Source organism: Oncorhynchus gorbuscha, linkage group LG03 (genome assembly GCF_021184085.1).
Source record: "Oncorhynchus gorbuscha isolate QuinsamMale2020 ecotype Even-year linkage group LG03, OgorEven_v1.0, whole genome shotgun sequence".
Classification (NCBI taxonomy): Eukaryota; Metazoa; Chordata; class Actinopteri; order Salmoniformes; family Salmonidae; genus Oncorhynchus; species Oncorhynchus gorbuscha.
The window spans coordinates 2,877,118-2,889,723 of NC_060175.1; the positions used below are offsets into that span (position 1 = coordinate 2,877,118).

Consider the following 12,606-nt stretch of genomic DNA (forward strand, 5'->3'; position numbering starts at 1 on the left):
CCAGCCTGGACAGCTAGCTGTATGAGCCTGGTTAGAGTTAGTAAGCTAGCAGGCTAGTTAGATTAGCTAGCTGTATGAGGCTGGCTTGAGTTAGCTAACATGCAAACAGGCCAGTAACAGAGGCTGGTTATAGTTAGCTAACATGATAACAGACCTCACACTCAACGTCAACAAAACTAAGGAGATGATTGTGGACTTCAGGAAACAGCAGAGGGAACACCCCCCTATCCACATCGATGGAACAGTAGTGGAGAGGGTAGCTAGTTTTAAGTTCCTCGGCATACACATCACAGACAAACTGAATTGGTCCACTCACACTGACAGCGTCGTGAAGAAGGCGCAGCAGCGCCTATTCAACCTCAGGAGGCTGAAGAAATTCGGCTTGTCACCAAAAGCACTCACAAACTTCTACAGATGCACAATCGAGAGCATCCTGGCGGGCTGTATCACCGCCTGGTACGGCAACTGCTCCGCCCTCAACCGTAAGGCTCTCCAGAGGGTAGTGAGGACTGCACAACGCATCACCGGGGGCAAACTACCTGCCCTCCAGGACACCTACACCACCCGTTGTTACAGGAAGGCCATAAAGATCATCAAGGACATCAACCACCCGAACCACTGCCTGTTCACCCCGCTATCATCCAGAAGGCGAGGTCAGTACAGGTGCATCAAAGCTGGGACCGAGAGACTGAAAAACAGCTTCTATCTCAAGGCCATCAGACTGTTAAATAGCCACCACTAACATTGAGTGGCTGCTGCCAACACACTGTCATTGACACTGACCCAACTCCAGCCATTTTAATAATGGGAATTGATGGGAAATGATGTAAATATATCACTAGCCACTTTAAACAATGCTACCTTATATAATGTTACTTACCCTACATTATTCATCTCATATACATATGTATATACTGTACTCTACAACATCGACTGCATCCTTATGTAACACATGTATCACTAGCCACTTTAACTATGCCACTTTGTTTACTTTGTCTACATACTCATCTCATATGTATATACTGTACTCGATACCATCTACTGTATGCTGCTCTGTACCATCACTCATTCATATATCCTTATGTACATGTTCCTTATCCCCTTACACTGTGTATAAGACAGTAGTTTTGGAATTGTTAGTTAGATTACTTGTTGGTTATCACTGCATTGTCGGAACTAGAAGCACAAGCATTTCGCTACACTCGCATTAACATCTGCTAACCATGTGTATGTGACAAATAAAATTTGATTTGATTTGATTTGATTTGACCAGAAACAGGGGCTAGGGGCTGATTTGGGACTCACCCTCTAGGCTGCCCAGCCTGGTAAGTAGTTTGGGTAGGTTGGGGTGTGGGAGGTCCCATGGGGGGTCCATGGGGTGAGGTGTCTCCTGCCCCCCTCCTGTCTCAGCCTGTACCAGAAAGCTTTCCACACAGGGCTCACAGAGGGAGGTGTCCTCCTCCCCTCCGTCCTCACTCTGGTCCGCCACTGTCAAAGTGTCTTCTGTCAGATCAACAGCTGAAACAAACAAAATCAACAACAACAAAAACACAGTCCTTTGTTGAAATACACAGTTGGTTCAGGACAGTTTTCTAACTATTTGATCCTGCTTGATCAGGTTACCTGGGTTACTGTGGGTTACCTGGGTTACTGTGGGTTACTCTGGATTACCTGGGTTACTGTGGGTTACCTGGGTTACTGTGGGTTACCTGGGTTACTGTGGGTTACCTGGGTTACTGTGGGTTACTGTGGGTTACTGTGGGTTACTGTGGGTTACTGTGTGTTACCTGGGTTACTGTGGGTTACTGTGTGTTACCTGGGTTACTGTGGGTCACTGTGGGTTACCTGGGTTACTGTGGGTTACTGTGGGTTACTGTGGGTAACTGTGGGTTACCTGGGTTACTGTGGGTTACCTGTGTTACTGTGGGTTACTGTGGGTTACTGTGGGTTACTGTGTGTTACTGTGGGTTACCTGGGTTACTGTGGGTTACTGTGGGTTACCTGGGTAACTGTGGGTTACTGTGGGTTACCTGGGTTACTGTGGGTTACTGTGGGTTACTGTGGGTTACCTGTGCTACTGTGTGTTACGTGGGTTACCTGGGTTACTGTGGGTTACTGTGGGTTACCTGTGCTACTGTGTGTTACTGTGGGTTACCTGGGTTACTGTGGGTTACTGTGGGTTACCTGTGTTACTGTGGGTTACTGTGGGTTACTGTGGGTTACTGTGGGTTACTGTGGGTCACCTGTGTTACTGTGGGTTACTGTGGGTTACCTGAGTTACTGTGGGTTACCTGGGTTACTGTGGGTTACTGTGGGTTACTGTGGGTTACTGTGGGTTACTGTGTGTTACCTGGGTTACTGTGGGTTACCTGTGCTACTGTGTGTTACTGTGGGTTACCTGGGTTACTGTGGGTTACTGTGGGTTACTGTGGGTTACTGTGGGTCACCTGGGTTACTGTGGGTTACCTGGGTTACTGTGGGTTACTGTGGGTTAGCTGGGTTACTGTGGGTTACCTGTGCTACTGTGTGTTACTGTGGGTTACCTGGGTTACTGTGGGTTACTGTGGGTTACTGTGGGTCACCTGGGTTACTGTGGGTTACCTGGGTTACTGTGGGTTACTGTGGGTTAGCTGGGTTACTGTGGGTTACCTGTGCTACTGTGTGTTACTGTGGGTTACCTGGGTTACTGTGGGTTACTGTGGGTTACCTGTGTTACTGTGGGTTACTGTGGGTTACCTGGGTTACTGTGGGTTACTGTGGGTCACCTGTGTTACTGTGTGTTACCTGGGTTACTGTGGGTTACTGTGGGTTACCTGGGTTACTGTGGGTTACTGTGGGTTACTGTGGGTAACTGTGGGTTACTGTGGGTTACTGTGGGTTACTTGGGTTACTGTGGGTTACTGTGGGTTACCTGTGTTACTGTGTATTACTGTGTGTTACCTGGGTTACTGTGGGTTACTGTGGGTTACTGTGGGTTACCTGGGTTACCTGGGTTACTGTGGGTTACCTGTGTTACTGTGTGTTACTGTGTGTTACCTGGGTTATTGTGGGTTACTGTGGGTTACTGTGGGTTACTGTGGGTTACCTGGATTACTGTGTGTTACTGTGGGTTACCGTGGGTTACTGTGGGTTACTGTGGGTTACCTGTGTTACTGTGTGTTACTGTGGGTTACCTGTGTTACTGTGGGTTACTGTGGGTTACCTGGGCTACTGTGGGTTACCTGTGCTACTGTGTGTTACTGTGGGTTACCTGGATTACTGTGGGTTACTGTGGGTTACCTGTGTTACTGTGGGTTACTGTGGGTTACCTGGGTTACTGTGGGTTACTGTGGGTCACCTGTGTTACTGTGTGTTACCTGGGTTACTGTGGGTTACTGTGGGTTACTGTGGGTTACCTGGGTTACTGTGGGTTGCCTGTGTTACTGTGTGTTACTGTGTGTTACCTGGGTTACTGTGGGTTACCTGGGTTACTGTGGGTTACTGTGGGTTACCTGTGTTACTGTGTGTTACTGTGTATTACTGTGTGTTACCTGGGTTACTGTGGGTTACTGTGGGTTACCTGGGTTACTGTGGGTTACCTGTGTTACTGTGTGTTACTGTGTGTTACCTGGGTTACTGTGGGTTACTGTGGGTTACTGTGGGTTACCTGGATTACTGTGTGTTACTGTGGGTTACCGTGGGTTACTGTGGGTTACTGTGGGTTACCTGTGCTACTGTGTGTTACTGTGGGTTACCTGTGTTACTGTGGGTTACCTGGGCTACTGTGTGTTACTGTGGGTTACTGTGGGTTACCTGGGTTATTGTGTGTTACTGTGGGTTACTGTGGGTTACTGTGTGTTACTGTGGGTTATCTGGGTTACTGTGGGTTACCTGGGCTGCCGTGGGTTACTGTGGGTTACCTGGGTTACTGTGGGTTACTGTGGGTTACCTGGGCTACTGTGTGGTACTGTGGGTTACTGTGGGTTACCTGGGTTACTCTGTGTTACTGTGGGTTACCGTGGGTTACTGTGGGTTACTGTGGGTTACTGTGGGTTACCTGGATTACTGTGGGTTACTGTGGGTTACCTGGGCTACCGTGGGTTACTGTGGGTTACCTGGGTTACTCTGTGTTACTGTGGGTTACCGTGGGTTACTGTGGGTTACTGTGGGTTACTGTGGGTTACCTGGATTACTGTGGGTTACTGTGGGTTACCTGGGCTACCGTGGGTTACTGTGGGTTACCTGGGTTACTGTGGGTTACTGTGGGTTACTGTGGGTTACCTGCGTTACTGTGGGTTACTGTGGGTTACTGTGGGTTACTGTGGGTTACTGTGGGTTACTGTGGGTTACCTGGGTTACTGTGGGTTACTGTGGGTTACCTGGGCTACCGTGGGTTACTGTGGGTTACCTGGGCTACCGTGGGTTACTGTGGGTCACCTGGGTTACTGTCAGAACCCATTCTGTCCCTGTGCGTCCCAAAGGGCCCCCTATTCCCGATATGGTGAACTAATTTTAACCAGGGCCGGGCATATAGGGACTAGGGGGCCCCTTGCTGAATTGGACTCCCGCATTTGGGGCCCCGGTGCAGTTTAAAAGCTAATTCTACACATTTTGCTATCATTTATTTTATTTTTATTTTTATTTATTTCACCTTTATTTAACCAGGTAGGCAAGTTGAGAACAAGTTCTTATTTACATCATATGCTATCTGGGGGGCCCTCGACCCCCAACCCCCCAAAAAATGAAATAACAATTATAATATCTGGAGGTCGGGGGCCCGGGGCCCTGCGTTCTCATTCAGTAATCCGTCCCTTTGGGAGGCAGCCTGTGCCTGGTTTATGTCTGACTCATGGTATAACTGCAGTGTTTCAGCTCCTTAGCAGTAGAGAGCACAGCTGACTTCCTGTGTCACCCACCAGTGGTGGGTTAGAGAACATTCCATCAAATCAAATCAGATTGTATTTTTCACATGTGCCGAATACAAAGAACTTAGAGTGAAATGCTTACTGACAGGCCCTTAATCAACAACGCAGTTTTAAGAAAATACCAAAATTAAAGTAAGAGATAAGAATAACAAATCATTAAAGAGCAGCAATAAATAACAATAGCGGAACTATATACAGGGTATTACGGTACAGAGTCAATGTGGAGGCTATATACAGGGGGTACCAGTACAGAGTCAATGTGGAGGCTATATACAGGGGGTACCGGTACAGAGTCAATGTGGAGGCTATATACAGGGGGTACTGGTACAGAGTCAATGTGGAGGCTATATACAGGGGGTACCGGTACAGAGTCAATGTGGAGGCTATATACAGGGGGTACCAATACAGAGTCAATGTGGAGGCTATATACAGGGGGTACCAATACAGAGTCAATGTGGAGGCTATATACAGGGGGTACCGGTACAGAGTCAATGTGGAGACTATATACAGGGACAACCGGTACAGAGTCAATGTGGAGGCTATATACAGGGGGTACCAGTACAGAGTCAATGTGGAGACTATATACAGGGGGTACCAATACAGAGTCAATGTGGAGGCTATATACAGGGGGTACCGGTACAGAGTCAATGTGGAGGCTATATACAGGGGGTACCAATACAGAGTCAATGTGGAGGCTATATACAGGGGGTACCGGTACAGAGTCAATGTGGAGGCTATATACAGGGGGTACCAATACAGAGTCAATGTGGAGGCTATATACAGGGGGTACCGGTACAGAGTCAATGTGGAGGCTATATACAGGGGGTACTGGTACAGAGTCAGTGTGGAGGCTATATACAGGGTGTTACGGTACAGAGTCAATGTGGAGGCTATATACAGGGGGTACCAGTACAGAGTCAATGTGGAGGCTATATACAGGGGGTACCGGTACAGAGTCAATGTGGAGGCTATATACAGGGGGTACCGGTACAGAGTCAATGTGGAGGCTATATACAGGGGGTACTGGTACAGAGTCAATGTGGAGGCAGGGTAGCCTAGTGGTTAGAGCATTGGACTAGTAACCGAAAGGTTGCAAGTTCAAATCCCCGAGCTGACAAGGTACAAAATCTGTCGTTCTGCCCCTGAACAGGCAGTTAACCCACTGTTCCTAGGCCGTCATTGAAAATAAGAATTTGTTCTTAACTGACTTGCCTAGTAAAATAAAGGTAAAAATATATATATATATATACATATATACAGGGTGTTACGGTACAGAGTCAATGTGGAGGCTATATACAGGGGGTACCGGTACAGAGTCAATGTGGAGGCTATATACAGGGGCTACAGGTACAGAGTCAATGTGCGGAGGCACCGGTGTCGAGGTAATTGAGGTAATATGTACATGTAGGCAAAGTTATTAATGTGACTATACATAGATAATAACAGAGAGTAGTAGAGGGGGGGAGGGCAATGCAAATAGTCTGAGTAGCCATTAGACTAGATGTTCAGGAGTCTTATGTCTTGGGGGTAGAAGCTGTTTAGAAGCCTCTTGGACCTAGACTTGAAGCTCCGGTATTGCTTGCCGTGCGTTAGCAGAGAGAAGAGTCTATGACAAGGGTGGCTGGAGTCTTTGACAATTTTTAGGGCCTTCCTCTGACACTGCCTGGTATAGATGTCCTGGATGGCAGGAAGCTTGGGCCCGGTGATGTACTGGGCCGTAAGCACTACCCTCTATAGTGCCTTGCGGTCGGAGGCAGAGCAGTTGCCATGATAGGGAGTGATGCAACCAGTCACGATGCTCTCGATGGTGCAGCTGTAGAACCTTTTGAGGATCTGAGGACCCATGCCAAATATTTAGGGGGAATGGGTTTTGTCGTGCCCTCTTCAAAACTGTCTTGGTGTGTTTGGACCATGTTAGTTTGTTGGTGATGTGGACGCCAAGGAACTTGAAGCTCTCAACCTGCTCAACCTGCTCCACTAAAGCCCCGTCGATGAGAATGGGGGCGTACTCAGTCCTCCTTTTCCTGTAGTACACAATCATCTCCTTAGTCTTGATCACTTTAAGGGAATGGTTGTTGTCCTGGCACCACAAGGTCAGGTATCTGACCTCCTCCCTATAGGCTGTCTCATCGTTGTCAGTGATCTGGCTCAAACTTAATGATGGTGTTGAAGTCGTGCCTAACCGTGCAGTCATGAGTGAACAGGGAGTACAGGAGCGGACTGAGCACGCACCCCTGAGGGGCCCTCGTGTTGAGGATCAGCGTGGTGGATGTGTTGCTACCTACCCTCACCACCTGGGGGCGGGCCATCAGGAAGTCCAGGATCCAGTTGCAGAGGGAGGTGTTTTGTCCCAGAGTCCTTAGCTTAGTGATGAGCTATGAGGGCACTATGGTGTTGAACGCTGAGCTGTATATAGCATCACACACAGCAAACAGCACTAGGCAGAGTTGCAAAGAGAAAGCTATATGGGCAAAAGAACACAGACACTGGACAGAGGAACTCTGCCTAGAAGGCCAGCATCCCGGAGTCGCCCTTTCACTGTTGACGTTGAGACTTGACAGAGGAACTCTGCCTAGAAGGTCAGCATCCCGGAGTCGCCCTTTCACTGTTGTCGTTGAGACTGGTGTTTTGCAGGTACTATTTAATGAAGCTGGCAATTGAGGCGTCTGTTTCTCAAACTAGACACATTAATGTACTTGTCCTCTTCCAGATTCCAGATACTCAACAAGTATAAAGGACAGTTTTATTGCTTCTTTAATGAGAACAACAGTTTTCAGCTGTGCTAACATAATTGCAAAAGGGTTTTCTAATGATCAATTAACCTTTTAAAATGATAAACTTGGATTAGCTAACACAACGTGCCATTGGAACACAGGAGTGATGGTTGCTGATAATGGGCCTCTGTACGCCTATGTAGATATTCCATTAAAAATCAGCCGTTTCCAGCTACAATAGTCATTTACAACATTAACAATGTCTACACTGTATTTCTGATCACTTTGATGTTATTTTAATGGACAAAAAAATGTGCTTTTTCTTTCAAACACATGGACATCAAACACAAGGACTAAGTGACCTCAAACTTTTGAACGGTAGTGTGTATGTAAAATGTGTATGTTAAATGTATGTCAAATGTGTATTAAAATGTGTATGTAAAATGTGTATGTTAAATGTATGTCAAATGTGTATTAAAATGTGTATGTAAAATGTGTATGTTAAATGTATGTCAAATGTGTATTAAAATGTGTATGTAAAATGTGTATGTAAAATGTATGTCAAATGTGTATTAAAATGTGTATGTAAAATGTATGTATATGTAGCAGAAAAGCTGTAAAATCCCAAGAAGAGATGTCCTCTGAATGGGGGGGGGGGTTAATAACAATACATAAATAGTCAGTCAGCCTCAATTTACCCACAATGCATCACAGATGTGATGCTCTCTGATACGCTAAAACTCTAGAGATTACAGGTCAGGGTTCAGAGGTCATAGGTCCTACCTGTAGATGGGTTGTCTTCATCGCTGACCAGGTACTCTGAGGTGGTTGCCAGGGGCGCCAAAGGCTCCTCCTCCTCTCTCTCCTCTGCGTCAGATTGGCTGGGAGTGTCAGGGTCTTCTAACCCCCCACACGCCTCACAAAACTCTACACACACACGCACAGACACACACACACACACATGTGCGCATGCACAAACATACACACACACAGGGACAGAAGGCATCATTACATACATGGAATTAATATGTTATTTTATTGTAATGGGTTGGCCTGTGCACCTGTTCACCTGTGCAACTGTGCGTGCGTGTGTGCGTACCTGGTTCAATCCCCTCCAGGCCCCTATTGGCCAGTTCATCCCGGGTCCGCTCTAAAGCTGAAACACACAGCGCAACGGCCAGGGTTGTGGGTTCGATTCCCACTGGGGTCACATACCAAAAAGGAAGAAAGTCATGTGGAGACCTGAGGCTCTGTCAAATGATCAAAGGGAAGTGTCTCTCTCACCTGTGGAGTTCTGTTGGATCTTGCCGTTCCTCTTTTTCCTCCATTTCCAGGGTTTAAAGATCTGTCCAAGACTGGCCAATTTACTGCTCCTCCTGACGGGAGGGGTCAGCACCCCCAACACCACACCCTCTGGAGCGCCTGCACCCCGCTGCTGTTCCATCACTAGGAGGAGAGGAGAGGAGAGGAGAGGAGAGGAGAGGAGAGGAGAGGAGAGGAGAGGAGAGGAGAGGGAGGAGAGGAGAGGAGGGGGAGGGAGAGAGAGAGGAGAGGAGAGGGGAGAGGAGAGGAGGAGAGGAGAGGAGGAGGAGAGAGGGGGAGAGGAGAGGAGAGGAGAGGAGAGGAGAGAGAGGAGAGGAGAGGAGAGGAGGAGAGGAGAGGAGAGGAGAGGAGGAGAGGAGAGAGAGAAGAGGTGGACAGGGGGAGAGGAGGGGAGAGGAGAGGAGAGAGGAGAGGAGAGGAGAGGAGAGGAGAGAGGAGAGGAGAGGAGAGGAGAGGAGAGGAGAGGAGAGGAGAGGAGAGGAGAGGAGAGGAGAGGAGAGGAGAGGAGAGGAGAGGAGAGGAGAGGAGAGGAGAGGAGAGGAGGGGAGAGGAGAGGAGTTCTGAGTTAACAACACAGCATACAACACAGATTAACCAAGAGGAATGACAGCAAAATATGTGTCTGTAGTATGGAGTCAACGGCATAATTAATTATGGTTTAATTGCAGATATCAGGAAACACCCATTGGTCACCAATTGGTCAGTTCCGGTGTTAAGAGACTGATGGCTTCTGGACACAGATGATTTGATTACATGGCAGGTTAGAATAATTTATGTGCCAGGATAGAATAATTAACATTGGCAATTAACAGAACAGTAACACACTGACAGTAGAATGGAGACTATACACACTGACAGTAGAATGGAGACTGTACACACTGACAGTAGAATGGAGACACACTGACAGTAGAAAGGAGACTATATACACTGACAGTAGAATGGAGACACACTGACAGTAGAATGGAGACTATACACACTGACAGTAGAATGGAGACTATATACACTGACAGTAGAATGGAGACACACTGACAGTAGAATGGAGACACACTGACAGTAGAATGGAGACTATACACACTGACAGTAGAATGGAGACACACTGACAGTAGAATGGAGACTGTACACACTGACAGTAGAATGGAGACACACTGACAGTAGAAAGGAGACTATACACACTGACAGTAGAATGGAGACTGTACACACTGACAGTAGACTGGAGACACACTGACAGTAGAATGGAGACACACTGACAGTAGAATGGAGACTAGACACACTGACAGTAGAATGGAGACTATATACACTGACAGTAGAATGGAGACTATATACACTGACAGTAGAATGGAGACTGTACACTGCACACTGAATGGAGACTGTACACTGACAGTAGAATGGAGACTATACACACTGACAGTAGAATGGAGACACACTGACAGTAGAATGGAGACTATACACACTGATAGTAGAATGGAGACTATACACACTGACAGTAGAATGGAGACACACTGACAGTAGAATGGAGACTATATACACTGACAGTAGAATGGAGACACACTGACAGTAGAATGGAGACCTATGCACTGACAGTAGAATGGAGACACACTGACAGTAGAATGGAGACTATATACACTGACAGTAGAATGGAGACACACTGACAGTAGAATGGAGACTATATACACTGATAGTAGAATGGAGACTCGACACACTGACAGTAGAATGGAGACTATACACACTGACAGTAGAATGGAGACACACTGACAGTAGAATGGAGACACACTGACAGTAGAATGGAGACTGTACACACTGACAGTAGAATGGAGACTATACACACTGACAGTGGAATGGAGACACACTGACAGTAGAATGGAGACTATACACACTGGAGGAGGTGAATGGAGACACACTGACAGTGAATGGTACACACTGTCAGTAAAATAACACACTCACACTCAACGGAACAAAACTGACAGTAGAATGGAGACACACTGAAAGTAGAAGAGGAGACTATACACACTGACAGTAGAATGGAGACACACTGACAGTAGACTGGAGACTTTGAAGTTCCTGGAGACATACTGACAGTAGAATGGAGACAAACTGACAGTAGAATGGAGACTCACACTGACAGTAGAATGGAGACACACTGACAGTAGAATGGAGACTATTCACACTGACAGTAGAATGGACTGACAGTAGAATGGAGACTATCACACTGACAGTAGAATGGAAACTATACACACTGACAGTAGAATGGAGACATCCTGACAGTAGAATGGAGACACACTGACAGTAGAATGGAGACTATACACCCTGACAGTAGAATGGAGACACACTGACAGTAGAATGGAGACTATACACACTGACAGTAGAATGGAGACACACTGACAGTAGAATGGAGACACACTGACAGTAGAATGGAGACACACTGACAGTAAGGAGACACTGACAGTAGAATGGAGACATACAACTGACAGTAGAATGGAGACCACTGACAGTAGAATGGAGACACACTGACAGTATCATCCAGAAGGCGAGGACAGTAGAATGGAGACACACTGACAGTAGAATGGAGACACACTGACAGAGAATGGAACACACTGACAGTAGAATGGAGACATCACTGACAGTAGAATGGAGACACACTGACAGTGAATGGAGACTATACACACTGACAGTAGAATGGAGACTAGACACACTGACAGTAGAATGGAGACACACTGACAGTAGAATGGAGACTAACACACTGACAGTAGAATGGAGACTATACACACTGACAGTAGAATGGAGACTAGACACACTGACAGTAGAATGGAGACTTACACACTGACAGTAGAATGGAGACACACTGATGTAGACTGGAGACTATACAACTGACAGTAGACTGGAGACACACTGACAGTAGAATGGAACACACTGACAGTAGACCACTTTAACATGCTGACAGTTTAATGGAGACTACACACTGACATAGAATGGAGACTATATACTGACAGTAGAATGGAGACACACTGACAGTAGAATGGAGACTCTATACACTGACAGTAGAATGGAGACACACTGACAGTAGAATGGAGACTATATACACTGACAGTAGAATGGAGACAGACTGACAGTAGAATGGAGACTATATACACTGAATTGTTAGTTAGATTACTTGTTGGACATCACTGACAGTAGAATGGAGACTATACACACTGACAGTAGAATGGAGACTAGACAAACTGAAATTTGAATTGAGACACACTGACAGTAGAATGGAGACTATATACACTGACAGTAGAATGGAGACACACTGACAGTAGAATGGAGACTATATACACTGACAGTAGAATGGAGACTGACACTGACAGTAGAATGGAGACACACTGACAGTAGAATGGAGACTATACACACTGACAGTAGAATGGAGACATACACTGACAGTAGAATGGAGACTATACACTGACAGTAGAATGGAGACACACTGACAGTAGAATGGAGACACACACTGACAGTAGAATGGAGACTAGACACACTGATAGTAGAATGGAGACACACTGACAGTAGAATGGAGACACACACTGACAGTAGAATGGAGACTATACACTGACAGTAGAATGGAGACACACTGACAGTAGAATGGAGACTAGACACACTGATAGTAGAATGGAGACACACTGACAGTAGAATGG

At 46.5% G+C, this 12,606-nt stretch overlaps 1 protein-coding gene across 5 annotated transcripts in view; it reads right to left on the reverse strand.

The window, feature by feature from the left end:
- LOC124018304 (phosphatase and actin regulator 3-like) overlaps positions 1-12,606 on the reverse strand; it is a 101,608-nt gene that overhangs the window by 81,949 nt on the left and 7,053 nt on the right. For 3 of the 5 annotated variants that reach the window (XM_046333585.1, XM_046333579.1, XM_046333593.1), the window contains exons 2-5: positions 8,903-9,064; positions 8,718-8,819; positions 8,402-8,545; positions 1,306-1,518 (exon numbers count right to left, since the gene is read on the reverse strand). In XM_046333585.1, coding sequence (XP_046189541.1) covers positions 1,306-1,518; positions 8,402-8,545; positions 8,718-8,819; positions 8,903-9,062 — 619 coding nt within the window. In that variant the 5' untranslated portion in view covers positions 9,063-9,064. The remainder of the gene's footprint in view (positions 1-1,305; positions 1,519-8,401; positions 8,546-8,717; positions 8,820-8,902; positions 9,065-12,606) is intronic. The other 2 variants (XM_046333599.1, XM_046333605.1) reach the window with 2 other exon arrangements.